We start from the raw sequence: 18,490 nt of genomic DNA on the forward strand, positions 1-18,490 counted from the left end.
TATATTTAACTCTCTTCCTTTCGTTTCAGTCTTGACCAAAGCACAGCGATCACAACACTACCTGCTGCCCTTAATCCATGTTCCTTAAAGAAGCCTACAACTTAGATTGATGCTGTAAAGGAGCGAAATTAATTTAGTATTAAGGTACTGCTTCTGAGCTGCAGTGTTGCCTTCAAAGGTTGGAAGGTCTAATTTAATGTCAGAGAAATGTATACAATATACATCCTGAAATGCTTTTTCTTTGTAAACATCTACGAAAACAGAGAAGTGCCCCAAAGAACGAACGACAGATAAACGCAAGAACCCCACAGTCCCTCCCAGCTCCCCTCCCTCCCACATGTAAGCGGCAGCGAGCAACAATTCCCCCCTACCCCCACTGGCAAAAAAAAAGCAAGCATTGGTACCACCACCGAGCACTCAACATGAGCAAAGCAATAGCAAAGACACAGACCTGCAGTTACCCCAAAGACTGTGTTTCATCCGGCATACGACATACTGCAGATTCTCTCTCTCCCTAATAAGGGAGAAGGAGGTGGCTCCATTGTTTACCAGCGAGCGGGCAGACATAACAAACAACTTGCTGGTTTACGATGTTAGAAGTCCATTACATTGCTTTTTCCGAGCTCTGTGCCTGAAGGTCACAAAGATCTCAGATCTTCAGGTTCACATCAGATATCCTGACTCCCTCCACGACACACAGGTCTCCTGCCATGACACTGACCTTCGATCTGCCAGAGCCCTGAGATCTTAGGCTTCCGAATTCGAGCCAGACTCTCAGGCCGAACCCTTGGTGTGCTGAACAATGGCCAGTTATGGAACCCCAAGAGCAGGTCCCATTCCCGCAAAGAACCGAAGTCAGTGTGTAACTCCAGGTCAGGGTCTTCAAAAGAACCCTGAAAGGGAAAAATAAAGATATTAAAGATGTAAGTAAAGCTGTTTCTGAGGGCTTTAGCTTTAGTTTGAGAGTTTAGGTAATGGCCCTACAAGCCTAGTGTTTATTACTTCTCCTTTTTGTACTGCACAGTTCTTATTAAAATTCAATGAATTGTTCAATCTGCTTCAGTGTCTCTCCCTTTGCACTTGCATCTTTGTCAGCTGCAAGTTGAGAAATGGAAGAGAAGTAGGAATTCAGAAAAATTACAATAAGCAGTGACGTGTCACTTTGCAAACTATTGTAGCTGCAAACTGATAAATCTGATAGACTTCATTTTGGTGTCTTCAAAAAAGTGGTTAGTGAGATAATGCAAATGTAACTTGTTGAAAATGTGAGGGAGACTGAAAGCAGGGAACTAAAGTGCAGGAAATTGCTTGAAGCTATTTGTTATGTTTTGTAACTTCAAAACATTAAACTAATTCAAAGGAAGACTCAGGAGTCCAGGACTGTGGGTCTATCTTTGTGTTTACTTTAAGCGAGGCACACACATATCATGTGGTAGCATGATGACATATGCAATTCACAAATTTATACACATAACCTGAAATGAATTATTTAAATGAACAAGAATGCTTAATCAAACAATCAGAATCAGAATTAGGTTTATTATCACTGGTGTGTGTTGTGAAATGTATTAACTTAGCAGCAGCAGTTCAATGCAATACATAAAATAGAAGAAAGAAAAAATATAATAATAACAAATAAGTAAATCACAGTATACATATACAGTATTGAATAGATTAAAGATTGTGCAAAAAAAACCGAAATAATATATATTTTAAAAAGAGGTCGTGTTCAAGGGTTCAATGGCCACTTAGGAATCAGATGGCAGAGGGGATGAAGTTGTTCTTGAATTGCTGAGTGTGTGCCTTCAGGCTTCTGTACCTTCTACCTGATGGTAACAATGAGAAAAAGGCATGCCCTGGGTGCTGGAGGTCCTTCATAATGGACGCTGCTTTTCTGAGACACCCACTCCTTGAAGATGTCCTTGGTACTTTGTAGGCCAGTACCCAAGATGGAGCTGACTAGATTTACAACCCTCTGCAGCTTCTTTTGGTCCTGCACAGTTGCTCCCCCCACCCCGCATACCAGACAGTGATGCAGCCTGTCAGAATGCTCTCCATGGTACATCTATAGAAGTTTTTGAGTGTATTTGTTGACATATCAAATCTCTTCAAATTCTTAATGAAGTATAGTCGCTGTCTTGCCTTCTTTATAACTACATTGATATGTTGGGACCAGGTTAGGTCCTCAGAGATCTTGACACACTGGAACTTGAAACTGCTCACTCACTCCACTTCTGATCCCTCTATGAGGATTGGTATGTGTTCCTTCATCTTACCCTTCCTGAAGTCCACAATCAGCTCTTTCATCTTACTGACGTTGAGTGCCAGGTTGTTCTGCAACACCATTCCACTAGTTGGCATATCTCACTCCTGTACACCCTCTTGTCACCATCTGAGATTCTACCAACAATGGTTGTATTGTCAGCAAATTTATAGATGGCATTTGAGCTATGCCTAGCCACACAGTCAAGGGTATAGAGAGCATAGAGCAGTGGGCTAAGCACACACCCCTGAGGTGCACCAGTGTTGATCGTCAGTGAGGAGGAGATGTTATCAGCAATCCACACAGATTGTGGTCTTCCCATTAGGAAGTCGAGGATCCAATTGCAGAGGGAGGTACAGAGGCCCAGGTTCTGTAACTTCTCAATCAGGATTGTGGGAATGATGGTATTAAATGCTGAGCTATAGTCAATGAACAGCATCCTGACATAGGTGTTTGTGTTATCCAGGTGGTCTAAAGCCGTGTGGGGAGCCATTGAGGTTGTGTCTGCCAATGACCTGTTGTGGTGATAGGCAAATTGCAATGGGTCCAGTTCCTTGCTGAGGCATGAGTTCAGTCTAGTCATGGCCAACCTCTCAAAACATTTCATCACTGTAGATGTGAGTGCTACCGGATGATAGTCATTAAGGCAGCTCACAGTATTCTTCTTTAGCACTAGTATAGTTGTTGCTTTTTTGAAGCAAGAGGGAACTCTGCCAGTAGCAGTGAGAGGTCGAAAGTGTCCTTGAATACTCTCGCTAGTTAGTTCGCACAGGTTTTCAGAGCTTTACCAGGTACTCTATCGGGACCTTCTGCATTGTGAGGGGTCACCCTCTTTAAAGACAGCCTAATATCAGCCTCTGAGACAGAGATCATAGGGTCATCAGGTGCAGCAGGGATCTTCACAGCTGTAGTTGTGGTCTCCATTTCAAAGCAGGCATAGAAGGCGTTGAGTTCATCTGGTAGTGAAGCATCGATGCCATTCATGCTATTGGGTTTCACTTTGTACGAAGTAATGTCTTGCAAACCCTGTCAGAGCTGTCATACATCTGATATCACCTCCAAACTTGTTCAAAATTGTCCCTTCGCCCTTGAAATAGCCCTCCACAAATCATACCTGGTTTTCTGGTACAGGCCTGGATCGCCAGACTTGAATGCCACAGATCTAGCCTTCAGCAGACAACGTACCTCCTGGTTCATCCATGACTTTTGGTTTGGGAATGTACATTAAGCCTTTGTGGGCACACACTCATCCACACAGGTTTTAATGAAGTTGGTAACAACTACAGCATACTTATCCACGTTCGAAGATGAATCCCTCAATACAGTCCAGTCCGCTGATTCAAAGCAGTCCTGTAAGCACTCCTGTGCTTCCCTTGTCCATACCTTCTTGGTCCTCATGACTGGTGCTGCAGTCTTCAGTCTCTGCCTATACTCAGGGAGTATAAGTACAGCCAGGTGATCAGACTTCCCAAAGTGAGGGTGTGGAATAGCACGGTAGGCATTTTTGATGGTGGTGTAACAATGCTCCAGCGTGTTGTTTCCTCTAGTATTGCAAGTGTTCTGTTGATGGTAATTGCATAGTGATTTTGATCCCATTGCCCAGATCATCTAAGCCTGATTGACATTGGCCTGAGGTGGAATGTATGCTTCTACCAAAATGATCCCAGAAATTTCCCACGGTAGGTAAAAAGGACAGTACTTAACTGCCAGATATTCCAGGTCTGGTGAGCAGAATTGGGACAGCATTGATATATTTGTGCACCAAGAAGAGTTGATCATGAGGCATACTCCTCCACCTCTGCTTTGAGATACTATAGACTCTAGAGAATATATATGTATACAATGTTACTCAAATATTATTGAAATATTAAATACACATCACTCCTTCCTGCTTAGCTATCAACTCCAACTCAATAGAGAATGCATCTTAACCATATACCTAGTATATCATATGATACAACTACTCTATACAGACATCTACAGCATAGAACATTTTAAATTGTCCCATTCAGGTCCAAAAATTTAATTGCTGTGGGAAATTTCTTGCTCTTGAGGGATAATGTCTCTCTTGACAAGGGGGAGACTAGTAGTTGTGAAACAATCTCAGGTTCTGGGGCCTCCTCCATGGTGGTTGTTGGAGTTAACTCTGGGACTGCAGGAAGTGGTTCTAATAGAAGTAGCCAACTTTCTTCTCTAACAATTGACTCTGCTCTCCTCAACTGATCAATGTGTCGTCTCCAGATGATATCAGATGCAATCTCCACTGTGTAGGAGAGTGGTCCAGTTCTATCCTAAATCTTTCTGAGTAGCCACTTTTCATCACCTCTGTAGTCCCTTGCCAGGACTGCTTGCCCAGGAGAGAAACATCGAACCTCCTTGTTTGAGGAGCCTTAAATTTATCTCAGTTGTTTGTCCCACATACAGTACTCCTTTGGAGTTCGGGTTTGAGGAGATGCAAGCATGAATGCAAGGGATGACTGAGGAACAGCATGGCTGGAGAGTTGTTGGTTGTGAGATGTGTTGCAAGGAGGAAATTGATGAGTTTCTGGTTCAGTGTTGGTGTAGAGTGTTCTGCTGACATTGCTTGCAGTACATTCTTTAGACCCTGGACCAACCTTTCTGCCAAGCCACTGGCAGCTGTGTGGTATGATGTAGATTGTCTTATTCCATTCATTTTCAGGAATGACTGAAACAGTTTCCCCACAATCTGTGGTCCATTGTCACTGACTAAGTGTTCTGGAACACCAGTCCCTGCAAAGAGGCTTCTTAATACATCAACATTGTGCGAAGCTATAGTAGAGGCTATAGGGAAAACTTCCTGTCACTTTATAGTTGCATTCACTACCAAGAAATTTGTGTCCATGAATGGTCCGGCAAAATCTCTGAGAGGGCAATGCAGGCCATTCTCAGGGATAGAGAGGTGCTGCTCTTGGCATCTTCTGGACACGTTGGCATCCTGTACAGTGCATGGCAAGCTGCTTGATCTGCTGATGGTAGATCACCAAAGCATTGAGTCAGTGATGACCAACATGTAGCTCCTCCAACACTTTAACTGTCAGCTTGGATGGTACAGCTCTCAATCCCCACAGAAGACCACCTCTGTTATGGACAAGTTCATCTCAGCGCTAGTAAAAATGGGGGAACTGGAGTTTCTGCTGCACATTCCAACCATTTTGGGTGGCCATATAGACCTGAGACAGTATGGAGACTTTTCTGGTTTCCCTTTAAATCATCTCTGCTGTAACAGGGAGACTTTCAGTTTGCATAGGTCAAGAGGAGTGTCTTTTAACCAACAGCATGCAGACCAGTGATCTTATTGAAACTGGAACTTGACTTTTTTAGCTTTTTCTCTTCCCCGAGCAGTCCATTTGCTTTTGTCTGTCTGACATGCTCTTTGTACATGTCCTACTTTGTTGCATTTTTATTGAAGTTTCACTTTTAAACCTGCATTTGCTTGGTGAAGGTGAGCCCCTACAACATATAACACAATTTGTTCAGCCAGGCCAGTTTCTGCTCAGGCTGTTCAATCTTGTTGATGCTCTCTTTCATTTCTGACTGCAACTCAACCGCATCTCTGTCTGCCATTTACATCGAAACAGCGATTTCAACTGCTCTTTTAGTGTAAGTTGTGCATTAGTTAGGAGCTGTTTTTGAATGCTTTCTTCTAAGATTCTACAAACTAAACAATCTCTCAGTGCATCATTAAGCCCATTACTGAACTGACAATGCTCAATCTCTTCAATTCAGCCACACAAGCGGAAATGGATTCCCCTTCCTTTTGATTCTGCTTCTGAAACCTAAAACCTGGCGAATCATATAACTAAGGCTGCAGAGAGTCTTTAAACTAACTAGTGGGGAGGGAGGATTCTAGAGAGCAAATAATTAAAAAGACAATGGAGAAGGTAATGGATGTAGGTAAAAGTGGAGGAATAAAAAGACAGAGTGTGTCAGGAGGGGAAAGAATGTACGGAGATAGCGTAAAGTTGTACAAAAGGAAAAGGTAGGAAATAAGTGTCAAACATATTTGAAAGTCCTTTATTTGAATGCACGTAGTATTAGGAATAAAATTGATGAGTTGACGGTACAAATAATTACGTATGGTTATGATATTGTGGCAATTACGGAAACATGGCTGCAGGGTGACCAGGACTAGGAATTAAACATACAAGGGTATTCGACAATTAGGAGAGACAGGCAAGAAGGAAAAGGAGGTGGGGTGGCTATGTTAATAAAGCAAGAAATCACTGCAATAAAGCGAAATGATATTGGCTCAAAGGATCAGGATAACGAAACAATTTGGGTAGAAATAAGAAATAGTAAAGGGAAAAAAGCAGTGGTGGGAGTAGTCTATAGGCCTCCAAACAGCTGTAACTCAGTTGGTCGGAGCATAAATCAGGAAATAGTTGGGGCTTGTAATAAGGGAACAGCTATAATTATGGGGGATTTTAACTTTCATATTGACTGGAATAATCAAGTCGGACACGGCAGCCCTGAAGAAGAGTTTATTGAGTGTATTCGGGATGGGTTCCTTGAACAATACGTTACTGAGCCGACAAGGGGGCAAGCAGTCTTAGATCTGGTCCTGTGTAATGAGACAGGACTAATAAAAAATGTCCTAGTAAAGGATCCCCTTGGAATGAGTGACCATAACATGGTCGAATTCCATATTCAATTAGAGGATGAGAGGGTTGGATCTCAAACAAGCGTACTGAGCTTAAATAAAGGAGACTATGATGGTATGAGAGCGGAATTGCTTAAGATGGATTGGGAAAATAGATTAAAGGGTAGATCGGTACTTGATCAGTGGTGTATATTTAAGGAGTTATTTTACAACTATCAAGAAAAATATATTCCACTGAAGAAAAAAGGGTGTAAAAGAAAAAATAGTTATCCGTGGCTAAGTAAAGAAATTATGCAAAGTATACGACTAAAAAGAAAGTTATATAAGGTAGCTAAATCTAGTGGGAAGATTGAAGATCGAGAAGCTTTTAAAGATCAGCAGCAAATAACAAAAAGATTGATTAAGAAGGGGAAGATAGATTATGAAAGTAAATTGGCAAAAAACATAAAAGCAGATAGTAAGAGTTTTTATAGTTACATAAAAAGAAAAAGGGTGGCTAAAGTAAATGTTGGTCCCCTAGAAGATGAGACCGGGAAATTAATGGTAGGGGACACGGAGATGGCGGAAACGCTGAACAAATATTTTGTATCAGTTTTTACAGTAGAGGACACTCAAAATATCCCAACACTGGATAAATAGGGGGCTCTAGGGGGAGCGAAGCTAACTACGATTCAAATCACCAAGGAAATGGTACTTGATAAATTAATGGGACTGAAGGTGGATAAATCCCCTGGACCGGATGGCTTGCATCCTAGGGTCTTAAGGGAAGTGGCGGTCGGGATTGTGGATGCATTAGTGATAATTTTTCAAAACTCGCTGGACTCGGCAATGGTCCCGGCAGATTGGAAAAATGCTAATGTAACTCCTTTATTTAAAAAGGGCAATAGACAGAAGGCTGGGAATTATAGGCCAGTTAGCCTAACATCTGTGGTTGGCAAAATGTTGGAATCGATAATTAAGGAAACAGTAACAGGGCATTTGGATAAACATAGCTTAATAGGACAAAGTCAGCATGGCTTTACAAAAGGGAAGTCATGTTTGACAAATTTGTTGGAGTTCTTTGAGGACATAACATATAGGGTAGATAAAGGGGAACCAGTGGATGTGGTGTATTTGGACTTCCAAAAGGCATTTGACAAGGTGCCACACCAAAGATTATTACTTAAAGTAAAAAATCATGGGATTGGGGATAATATTCTGGCATGGGTGGAGGATTGGCTTTCTAACAGAAAACAGAGAGTTGGGATAAATGGTTTATTCTCAGACTGGCAGTTGGTGACTAGTGGTGTTCCGCAGGGGTCGGTGTTGGGACCCCAACTCTTTACAATCTATATTAATGATTTGGAGAAAGGGACAAAGTGCAACGTATCGAAGTTTGCTGATGACACAAAGATGGGAGGGAGTGTAATGAGTGCGGAGGACATTGAAACCCTGCAGGGGGACATAGATAGGCTGAGTGATTGGGCAGACATTTGGCAGATGAAATATAATACTGACAAGTGTGAGGTCTTGCACTTTGGCAGGAAAAATAATAGAGCAAGTTATTATCTAAATGGAGAGAAACTGGAAAGTGCTTCTGTGCAAAGGGATCTGGGGGTCCTGGTGCAGGAAACACAAAAAGTTAGTATGCAAGTGCAGCAGGTGGTCAAGAAGGCCAATGGAATGCTGGCTTTTATTGCTAGGGGGATGGAGTATAAGAACAGGGAGGTCTTACTGCAGTTGTATCGGGTATTGGTGAGACCACACCTGGAGTACTGCATGCAGTTCTGGTGTCCATATTTAAGAAAGGACATACTGGCTCTCGAGGCAGTGCAGAGAAGGTTCACTAGGTTAATTCCGGGGATGGGTGGGTTGATGTATGATGAGAGGTTGAGTAGATTGGGACTCTACTCATTGGAGTTCTGAAGAATGAGAGGCGATCTTATTGAAACATATAAGATTGTGAAGGGGCTTGATCGGGTGGATGCGGGGAGAATGTTCCCAATGATGGGTGAAACTAGGACTGGGGGCATAATCTTAAAATAAGGGGATGCCGTTCCAGGACTGAGATGCGGAGAAATTTCTTCACTCAGAGGGTAGTGGGGCTGTGGAATTTACTGCCCCAGAGAGCTGTGGAAGCTACTACACTCAATAAATTCAAAACGGAGATAGACATTTTCCTGGATAAAAATGGCATTAGGGGATACGGTGAGCGAGCAGGTAAGTGGACATGAGGCTAGGTTTAGATCAGCCATGTGATCTCCTGGACCAGTTTTCGATAGCCTGGATGGGTCGGAGAGGAATTTTCCAGATTTTTTCTCCTCAATTGGCAACTCGGTTTTTTTTCCCTTTGTGATCACATGGGTTTGGGTGGGATGAATAATAAAATAAAATGGGCGGCATGGTGCCCTGTTGGTTGGCACTGTTGCCTTGTGGGATTCGGTGAAAACTAGAGTTAAGATTCGATCAGCCATGATCTTGTTGAATGGCGGAGCAGGCTTGAGGGGCCGATTGGCCTACTCCTGCTCCTATCTCTTATGTTCTTATGTTCTTATATTCTATGTTCTGCAATCAACAATGGCTTTGGTTTTTAAAGTTCTTGCATTACTTTGACAATATCAGCAAAGCTCATTTCTGCTGGTTCGGTTGGAGAAGATAAAGTTCGAAGCCAAACTGTATGCCTTTAAACCTAACGAACTCAGCAAAATGGTACTGGTTTCTCATTGGCGATTTCATTTGCTTCAAATTATTGTTGAATTAGTTCAGTATGCATGAGGCAGTTACCTGTTGTGTGATCAAATTCGTCAATCATTCCAATGTAGCCAGCATTTCTGCTCTTTTTAAAGTGATTATTATCACCCCGTAAGCTGTGAATTCTTCTGTTCTCTTACTTTTAAAAAAAAACTCAATTGTGTCTTCCCTTCCAAAGAACAATGTTGGGCTGCTTTTATTCCTAACTCTACTGTCTCCTTGGTGCGCTTTTAAAAATTTTTAACGTCTTGCTGTGCTTGAATGGGTTGGTAACCATCTTGGGTTCATTTTTAAAATATATCATCGCTAATGTTACGCTTTTTAACTTCAAAACATTAAACTAATTCAAATGAAGACACGGGAGTCCAAAATGGTAGCATGATGACGTATGCATTTCACATATTTACACATCCACAATAACCTGTACTGAATTGTTTAAATGAACAAGAATACTTAACCAAATATACTGTATATATAAGATTACTCAAATGTTATTGAATTATTAAAAACACAACACTATTGGCAAGATGTAATGAATTGTATGTCATTACATTTAGCCTGGGGATCTCAACTTTTTATAACTTATATAAATATCTAGGATGAAGGCACCAAGGATATGTTTGCTAAATTTTCTGATGGCCATTGATGGGTTGCCGAATTAAGAAACATACTTAAGCTGCAGAGTGATACAAGCTTCATATGGCAGAGTATAATGTGCAAAAAATAGCATTTTGGCAAGGAAATAATATAAAAAATAAAGAGTGTCAAACAATCTGCGAGAGGTTGAGAGGTACCTTCAGGAGGAGGGAGCAATTATCAATGTTTCAGATCTAAGTTCAGTATTGGGAATAAGAATGGAGAGGAGAAAGGGAGGTGTGAGACAGGAGCCAGGTGGACTGAAGGAAGGTGAGCATGAAGGATGACAAGCAGATCTATGTACATTAATGATCTTCACATTTAAAGAGGGATGTAATACGAATGGAAGCAGATCAGAGGTTTACTAGGTTGACATCAGGAACATCGGTTATCTTATGAGAAAAGATTGGAGAGGTTATGCCAGTGTTCACTGGAGTCAACAGTGATTAAGAGAGGTGATTGCAACATACAAGATTCTGAATAGCATGGACAGGGTGGATGTGAAGAGGATGTCCTCTCTCATGAGAAAAATTAGATTGATGGGTTATTGCACAAAAAACACACCACCTTGTCAAATACTTTATAAAAACACATCACCAGTTTTCACTGAGGGGAGAGTGGTGGAAAAGGTGAGCAGCTTCAAGCTCCTAAGAGTCAACATCTCAGAGGATTTATCTTGGGCCCAACACATTGATGCAATTACAAAGGCGGCTAGCAACTTTAATTCATTAGTTTTAGATTTGCTATACTGTATCACCAAAGACTGTTGCAAATTTGTAGATACACAGTGGAGAACATTCTGACTGGTTGCATTACAGCCTGATATGGACGTGATTGCAAGTGACTGCAGAGGACTAGACTCAGCCAGTTCCACCAGGGGCTTAACCTTTCCACCACCAAGGGCATCTTCAAGAGGTGGTGACTCAAGGAAGCCAGTATCCATCATTAAGGACCTCACCATGTGGAGACATGCCCTCTTCATATTACTGTCATTGGGGAATAAAGTGAATATCTAAGAACAGTCTCCTACCACCCCCCATGAATACTGTCTCGTTATTTGTCTTTAAATTTTATATCTTGCACTGCAGTGCTGCTGCAAAACAATACATTTCATGAATATATGTCACTGATAATAGACCCAATTCTGAATCGAAAAATATAGGCCGTCTATTTATTTAGGGATTCTTTCCAGTTGCTCACATTCCTGGTTTAACTATTCTTCGTTGGCTTTTTGATATAAGCTTTTAAAATTTTGTTTGTTTTATCGACTACACAAAAGCATTTGATATAGTGAAGCACAATTAAGTTATTTGAAATATTACAGGAAACTCTAGATCTAGATTCGAAAGACCTCCGCCTAATAAGAAATCTGTACTGGGAACAAACAGCTGCTGTAAGACTAGGTGGAGAAGTGAGTCAGTTTACAAAAATCAAGAGAGGCGTTAGACAAAGATGTGTTTTCTCCCCGATTTGTTTAATGTGTACGGTGAAACAATATTACAAAAATAAGAGACATCTCGGGAATCAAAGTTGGTGGTGAAAACATCAATGATTTCAGATATGCAGATGACACTGTGTTAATTGCAAGTATGGAAGAAGAACTACAAAACTTAATTGATATAGTTGTTGAAGAAAGTGCAAAAATAGGTCTATCAATCAATTGCAAAAAGACAGAATGTATGGTGATATCCAAAAAGGAGAATCCTCTCTGCAGGCTGAGAATAAACAGGGAAGACATAAAACAAGTACAGAACCTTTGCTGCTTAGGAAGCTGGGTGACATCAAACGGCAGGTGCAACATGGACATCAAAAGAAGAATGGGATGGCAAAAGACACCTTTACGACAATGAAGAATATACTGACCAACACTAAATAGGCATGACAACCCGCCTCACGAGTACTGACGTGTTATGTTTATCCAGTTATGTTATATGGCTCAGAGTGTTGGACAATATCTAATAACATGAGGAAACGAATTGAAGCAGAAGAGATGTGGTTTTTGAGGAGGATGCAAAGAATATCATAGACGAAACAAAAATCTAACGATGATGTCATTAACAGAGCAAGCACAAAAAGAGAAATAATGTATGAGATCATGAAAAGGCAACTTAACTTCATTGGACCTGCGATTAGGGAAGAGTTAGAATGCATGGTAATTACAGGAAAGATTGAAGGGAAGAAAGCAAGAGGAAGGCAAAGACAAATGATGATGGAGACAGCAGTCAGAGAACTGGAAATGAATACCAATGACCCGAAACAGGAGTGTGGGGGCCATGGCATTCAAAGCTCAAACTGGGCATGGCACCTGACGATGATGATTTATTTAGGGCGGATAGGTTAATACTTGTTTTTTGTACTCTTCCTCAAAGTGCAGTTGAAGACAAGTCTGCACATTTTTAAGACTGAGGCTTATAAATTCATGTACAACAGATGGAAGATAACGAAATGTAGAGATTCAGAACCTTAATGTAGCAGAGTGCAGGGGCCGAGTGGCACACTTCGACTCTTAACCGGTGCTCATGTGAACACCATAAGGGAAGGTTTTTGTGCTGCGTCTTGCCCGTTGAAGACCACAGGCCACCCGCCTCCACCGGCTTTCTCTCCGACGAGCCGAGCGAGTCCGACGGCACGCGCCGACGTACGGCAAACGACAAGCATGCGTGGTTTCGGCCGAGCTTGCGACAGTGCGCAGCAGTGCCGTGCGTGGTATTGCAGTGTGGTACCGGCGTTGTGTGAGTGTGAAGGGACTGGGGAAGAGCGGCGGTACGACACAAGGTAACAGTGGCCACTTCAGCAGCTGCCCAAACCCGCAGGCCGGCAGCTCGACCAGCGGCTTTTATGGTGCCTTCGTCTGACACTCTGCAATACCATTTACGGAGGGAGAGAGCTGGCTGCCTTTAGCTGAACAATACTATTAATAACGAAATAAGAATCCAATCGGAAAACTTCGAAAATGGACTATGATTTCAAGATGAAGCTAACAACAGAGCGTGAGCGAGTAGAGGACCTGTTTGAATATGAGGGTTGCAAAGTTGGAAGAGGCACTTACGGTCACGTATACAAAGCCAAAAGGAAAGACGGGTAGGTACAGGGCCCAACACAGATCGGAGAATGTCTAGGCCACGCTAGTCGTTGCTCGGTTTTTAACTGGCGAAGGAGCTGCCTTTTTTCCCCTTAATAACTTTATCGGATGTAATCCCGAATTGAAGTCAGCGTTGGTTTGATACAGCTGGTCGAGTCTTCGTAGGTATATAAACGACTACTTCATTGAGTATAACAATTTCTGTATCGAAAGAATTGTACGTAGGAAAATTTCCCGTGTTTTGAAGTGTCAGTTAAACAGTCAAAAATTAGGGGTTTAAATTTGTTCTCTCCAGTTGTGCTTATAAATTATCTCAACAAATGTGAAATTAATTGAAATACATTCATTCAATTAGTGTACAAAACCAAATAGGCTTTTATCGTTTGGGATTTCTATTTTAACTGACGACGTTTGAAGTTTAACGCATCAAATATGTTATACCCATTTCATTTGATTAATGTTTTGAATACGTTTCCTAACCAGTCAGAGATATTTCAAATGTTTCAGACGTATAATAATTATTAGTCATTTTTAGAATTATAGGCTTTCAAATATATTTTGGACAAATCTGTTTGCAGTTTGAAGAAAACTAATCGAGAAAAGAGGGACGAAAAGCCTATTTTCATCAGAATTCGTCATTAATTGTTTTGGCTTTAAGTATATTCAACAAATTTTGAAGTTTTCTGTGGGATGTGATTTACAATAATTATTTTCAATTAACCATTACTTGTTCAACACTTTTACATTAGCTTTTCCCCCCTATCCTATGACCAACTTACATTTTGTAGAATATTAGTATTGATAATGACTGCCTTTTAATTGTTTGCCTGTGTCATTAGGAAATGTTGACTACTGGCATAAATTTAAAGAGGATCAGTGGGGGTGGGGGAGAAAGATAAAAAAAATTGTTGAAGCAATATTCCTTTTGCCATTGTCATTGTATTCAAATTGTCAAATGATGATGCTGACCTGGGGATATTGTTCCTTGTGCACCATTTTTATTCACAATTTCAACATTAATATAAAATAACCCCTGGTAGTATCTTAATAATCCATTAATGTCCTTGGAGAGAAAATTGTATCTATATAAACCTGTGTGGCTTGTTTTAACTGAGATAATTTAATCTATGAAAATAAAAAGAAACACCTTGCTAAAAGAGTCACGTGATAATCCATGACTATCATTATTATTGGGGGACCCTAACTGATTTAAAAAAATTGAGTTGAAAGTAAATTGGTGAATTTCCTTACTGTAATGCAGTTTTTTATGTAGTGTTACTGACTGATAACCATTGTTCAGGGTGGGACAGTAGTATAGCAGTTAGTGCAACGCTTTACAGAACTACTGTAAGATCGGGGTTCAATTCCCGCTGCTGTCTGTAAGGAATTTCTTCGTTCTGCCCGTGACTGCATGGCTTTCCTCCGAATGCTCTGGTTTCCTCCCACATTCCAAAGATGTATGGTTAGTGAGTTGCGGCCTTGCCATGTTGGCGCTGAAAGCATAGCAACACTTTCGGTCTGCGCAGTACAATCCTCATTGATTTGATTCGACACAATGACGCATTTTACTGTAGGTGTGTACATACATGTGATAAATAAAGCTAATCTAACCTTTAAAAATGTTTTTTTTATTGCCAAGCTCAACAGTTGGTTGCAGTTGATTTTGCTTGAGGTGATGTTGGTATTACTATCTCTGAATCAGTTTTAATATCACTGGCATATGTTGTGAAATTTGTTTGTGGCTCCAGTACATTGCAATGCATAGTAACTAACTATAAATTATATCAAGATGTATATGTATAAACTTAAGTAGTGTAAAAAGTGAACAAAAACTATTGAGTTAGTGTACATGTGTTTATTGTCCATTCAGAAATCCGGTAGTGGAGAGGAAGAAGCTGTTCCTGGGACATTGAATGCGTGTCTTCAGGCTTCTGTAGCTCCTCCAAATTAACTTCGTTCATAGGTTTAAAAAAATTGCCTGAACAGTTTTGGCTTTTAGTTGCATTCCACCCTTGGGCACGGTAGATGTGGCAATGGAGATTGGAATTTTAAGTTCAAGTGTGAAACTGAAGATACTTATTTAAAGAAGATCAGGATGTTCTTGGAGTATTCTACGCAATATTCATCATTACCAAAGCATGTCAAATGTTTATTGATTTGATTGTCTGTTCTAAGTATTCACACTTATTTATCTACAAAATAACAATGTCTAGACTTAAAATCATTGAAAAAGATGTTGGATCTGTACATGACACATATGGCAAAAATGGATGTTTATTTTATGATGGAATTTGTGGTCAGCCATATGGTTTCACTGGCTATTAAACCAATTCATTAATATTTATCTTATTTATTGTTTTCTTCAAGGTTTGTGGTTCTCCAAATAAGTATAAAGTATCCTTATAGTAGTAGTCCCTCTGTCTCTCCCCCCCCCCCCACCCCTGCCAATGTCATCTTGATGTTTGAATAGTGCACTTTTTCTATTTGTTTTGATTTCTTCCCATAATAATGATATGGCTGCTATCTGATTAAAGGTATTTTGTGAAGTTTCAGCCCTTTGGTTTTATATTTTAGTCATCTAAAGCACCCTTCTCTTGAAGTGTGGTAATTGCATTTAAACTTTGATCTGGTTAGTTCCAGCTGGTAGATGCTATGTTCTTTTGGCCTTCCTGAGGGTTTTTTTTAAGGAGTAATTGAAGGACAGGCTCTGATTGCATCTGATGCATCATAAGACTAGTTATGACTAGCCAATTTTTCAAAATGTGTTGATATTTTTGTCAAATGTGATTCTCAGCAAGATTTTTAAAGTGATGACATACACCAGTAAGAACAGACGTTTGCAGTTAATTGCACCAATTTTTGTATGGGTCTATTTGCAGCAAGATTGAGTGAGCAGAAAAATTGATGAGCTGTAGATATAGGCCATATCATTCTCAATGCAACCTGCTGTCTGTGCTCAGACTCTGCACAAGCAGCAGGTTGCATTGAAAATGAAATGTCCTATATCTGCAGCTCATCAAACTTTTGTGGGAAGTGTCCCCAGTGACCTTAGCTCCATTTCATGGCTGTCTCAGCAATGGATTAGGTCACAGAATTCTGTCCTGAGGCCCTTAGCCAAGAATAGCCCTTTTGGCCTTCAGCTGATTGAATGCTTTATACATGGTAGAAACAAAGCCATTTTACTAAATCATCATTCACGTCATTATGTGACGTACCATGTGACGTGTGCAGTCATGGTCCCATTACTGTGATTATTTTTGGCAAACTTTTCTACAAAAATGGTTTGGTATTGCCTCCTTCTGGGCAGTGTCTTTACAAACTGGGTGACCCTAGCCATTATCAATTCTTCACAGAGATTGTCATCCTGGTGTCAGTGGTTGCATCACCACGACTTGTGATATACACCAGCTGCTCATACGACCATCCACCACCTGCTCCCGTAGCTGTACGTGACCTGATTGGGGGATAAGCAGGTGGTACACCTTGCCCAAGGCTGAGGAAGTATTTACAAAATACTTCTGTTGAAACATAATTGAAAATAAACTCCCCAAGTTTTAAAAGTTAAAGCTACATCCTGTGTTAAAATGACCAGGGCTGTGCTTGATCCACCAGATGTGGCCAGAGGTAAACTAAAGGTCCAAATACAAATTGTAACTGATACTGATAGATCAATAAGTTCTGGATTGCTCCATACTCAGTTGTGAGTAAAGATGGAACAAGAGAAATGTCTGCACAGCATGTCACTGTTTTGTGCTGCAGTAGGCAGATGTAAAAGCCTGGAATGCACTGGTGCACATACACACTAAAGAGAGCTTGTTGCTCATTTCAGAAGTTCCATCTAGCCATCTGTGCAAGACCAGCCTATTAAACAAGTGAAATGACCTTAAGTTCTGGTAACTGAAACGAATTGTGCAGTATTTTGTGGTTTCAGTTGCAATGTCTTGGTCAATACAAAAAGTGTTGAGTGCTTGAGTCTACAGTACTGTGTAAAAGTCTTAGGCACATGTATAGCTAGGGTGCCTTAGACCTTTGCACAGTACTGTATTTGTCAATGTGAAGCAGAGAGCAAGTTTGTAAATCTGGCGGGAGCAAAGGATGTTAGGAATGGCAACAGTGGTGCTGCAGGAGTGGTGTGGGACAGGTGACAGTGAAGGAGTGCCGGGGGGGGTGGAGAGGAGTTGGTTGATGTGGGTGTAGACCCACCTGCCCTGAGACACCAGGCAAGGTCACTTGATTCCAAACAATTGGCTTATTGATCATAACAGAATGTCTCTCTGGTGCTTCCCACGCACTCCCCTCTCTCTTTCCCTTTTCCCGACCATGATCCCCCTCTCTGCACTCTCTTCTCACTCTGTCCACAATAGAGACCCGTATCAGAATCAGGATTATTATCACTCACATTTGTCACAAATTTTGTTTTTTTTTGTGTGGCGACAGTACAGAGCAATAATAAAATTACTACAGTACTGTGCCAAAGTCCCAGACACCCCAGCTATTTACTTACGTGTGCCCAAGAATAGCACAGTATTGTATATTTTCCTCCAGTTAGTTTGAAAGCCTGAAATACTTGCTGCGTTTGCCATTTCAAGAGTTAAGAAAAGAATATCAGTTTCTGCCATTGTTGATTACCAAGCTTGGGTCTGTGAAGGAACTGTTGTCAATAAAGTGTTCATATATCAAGTGATTTGTGGTTCTCACAAGAATATAATGCATAAGTGTACTGATACATTTTGGTGTGATTAAATGTGTCCTGATACTAAATGATTGTCACAACTTGTTAGACCCTACATTTGTACAACATAGTTTTATTTCCTTGCAACATATGGCCCATTTACTTTATAGTGCATTTCTAATTCCCCGTAACCACTTCCCTCGGTCTTTCGCTTTCCCTCTCTCTCAATCGCCCGACCCTTCCTCTCTCCTGTCCGTCCCGCCCTCTCTCTCGCCTCCCCCCACTTGCACCTATGCACTCCCCCTCCACCCCCTCGCTCTCCCTCATCATTTCCTCCACCCCCTCGCTCATCCCACCCCACCCCCCTCGCTCATCCCACCCCTCTCACTCTCCCTCATCATTTTCTCCACCTGTTCTCTTGCTCACCCCACCCACGCTCCCCTCTCCCCTCCCCCTGCACCCACACACTCCCCCGCCTCCTCTCTC

At 41.2% G+C, this 18,490-nt stretch overlaps 2 protein-coding genes across 12 annotated transcripts in view; one reads left to right on the forward strand and one right to left on the reverse strand.

The window, feature by feature from the left end:
• Window positions 1-12,865, reverse strand: part of rnf6 (ring finger protein (C3H2C3 type) 6) — a 79,267-nt gene extending 66,402 nt beyond the window's left edge. For 4 of the 5 annotated variants that reach the window (XM_073043773.1, XM_073043770.1, XM_073043774.1 and 1 more), the window contains exons 1-2: window positions 12,713-12,864; window positions 452-893 (exon numbers count right to left, since the gene is read on the reverse strand). The gene's annotated coding sequence lies outside the window, so the exon portion shown is untranslated. Of the gene's footprint in view, window positions 1-451; window positions 894-12,712 lie in introns of all 5 variants that reach the window. The other variant, XM_073043767.1, reaches the window with a different exon arrangement.
• Window positions 12,866-12,939: 74 nt separating this feature from the next.
• The window catches only part of cdk8 (cyclin dependent kinase 8), a 105,987-nt gene continuing 100,436 nt past the window's right edge, over window positions 12,940-18,490 (forward strand). For 2 of the 7 annotated variants that reach the window (XM_073043778.1, XM_073043782.1), the window contains exon 1: window positions 12,942-13,331. In XM_073043778.1, coding sequence (XP_072899879.1) covers window positions 13,204-13,331 — 128 coding nt within the window. In that variant the 5' untranslated portion in view covers window positions 12,942-13,203. Of the gene's footprint in view, window positions 13,332-18,490 lie in introns of all 7 variants that reach the window. The other 5 variants (XM_073043779.1, XM_073043783.1, XM_073043780.1 and 2 more) reach the window with 4 other exon arrangements.

The sequence above is a fragment of the Hemitrygon akajei genome, chromosome 4 (assembly GCF_048418815.1).
Source record: "Hemitrygon akajei chromosome 4, sHemAka1.3, whole genome shotgun sequence".
NCBI classification, from domain to species: Eukaryota; Metazoa; Chordata; class Chondrichthyes; order Myliobatiformes; family Dasyatidae; genus Hemitrygon; species Hemitrygon akajei.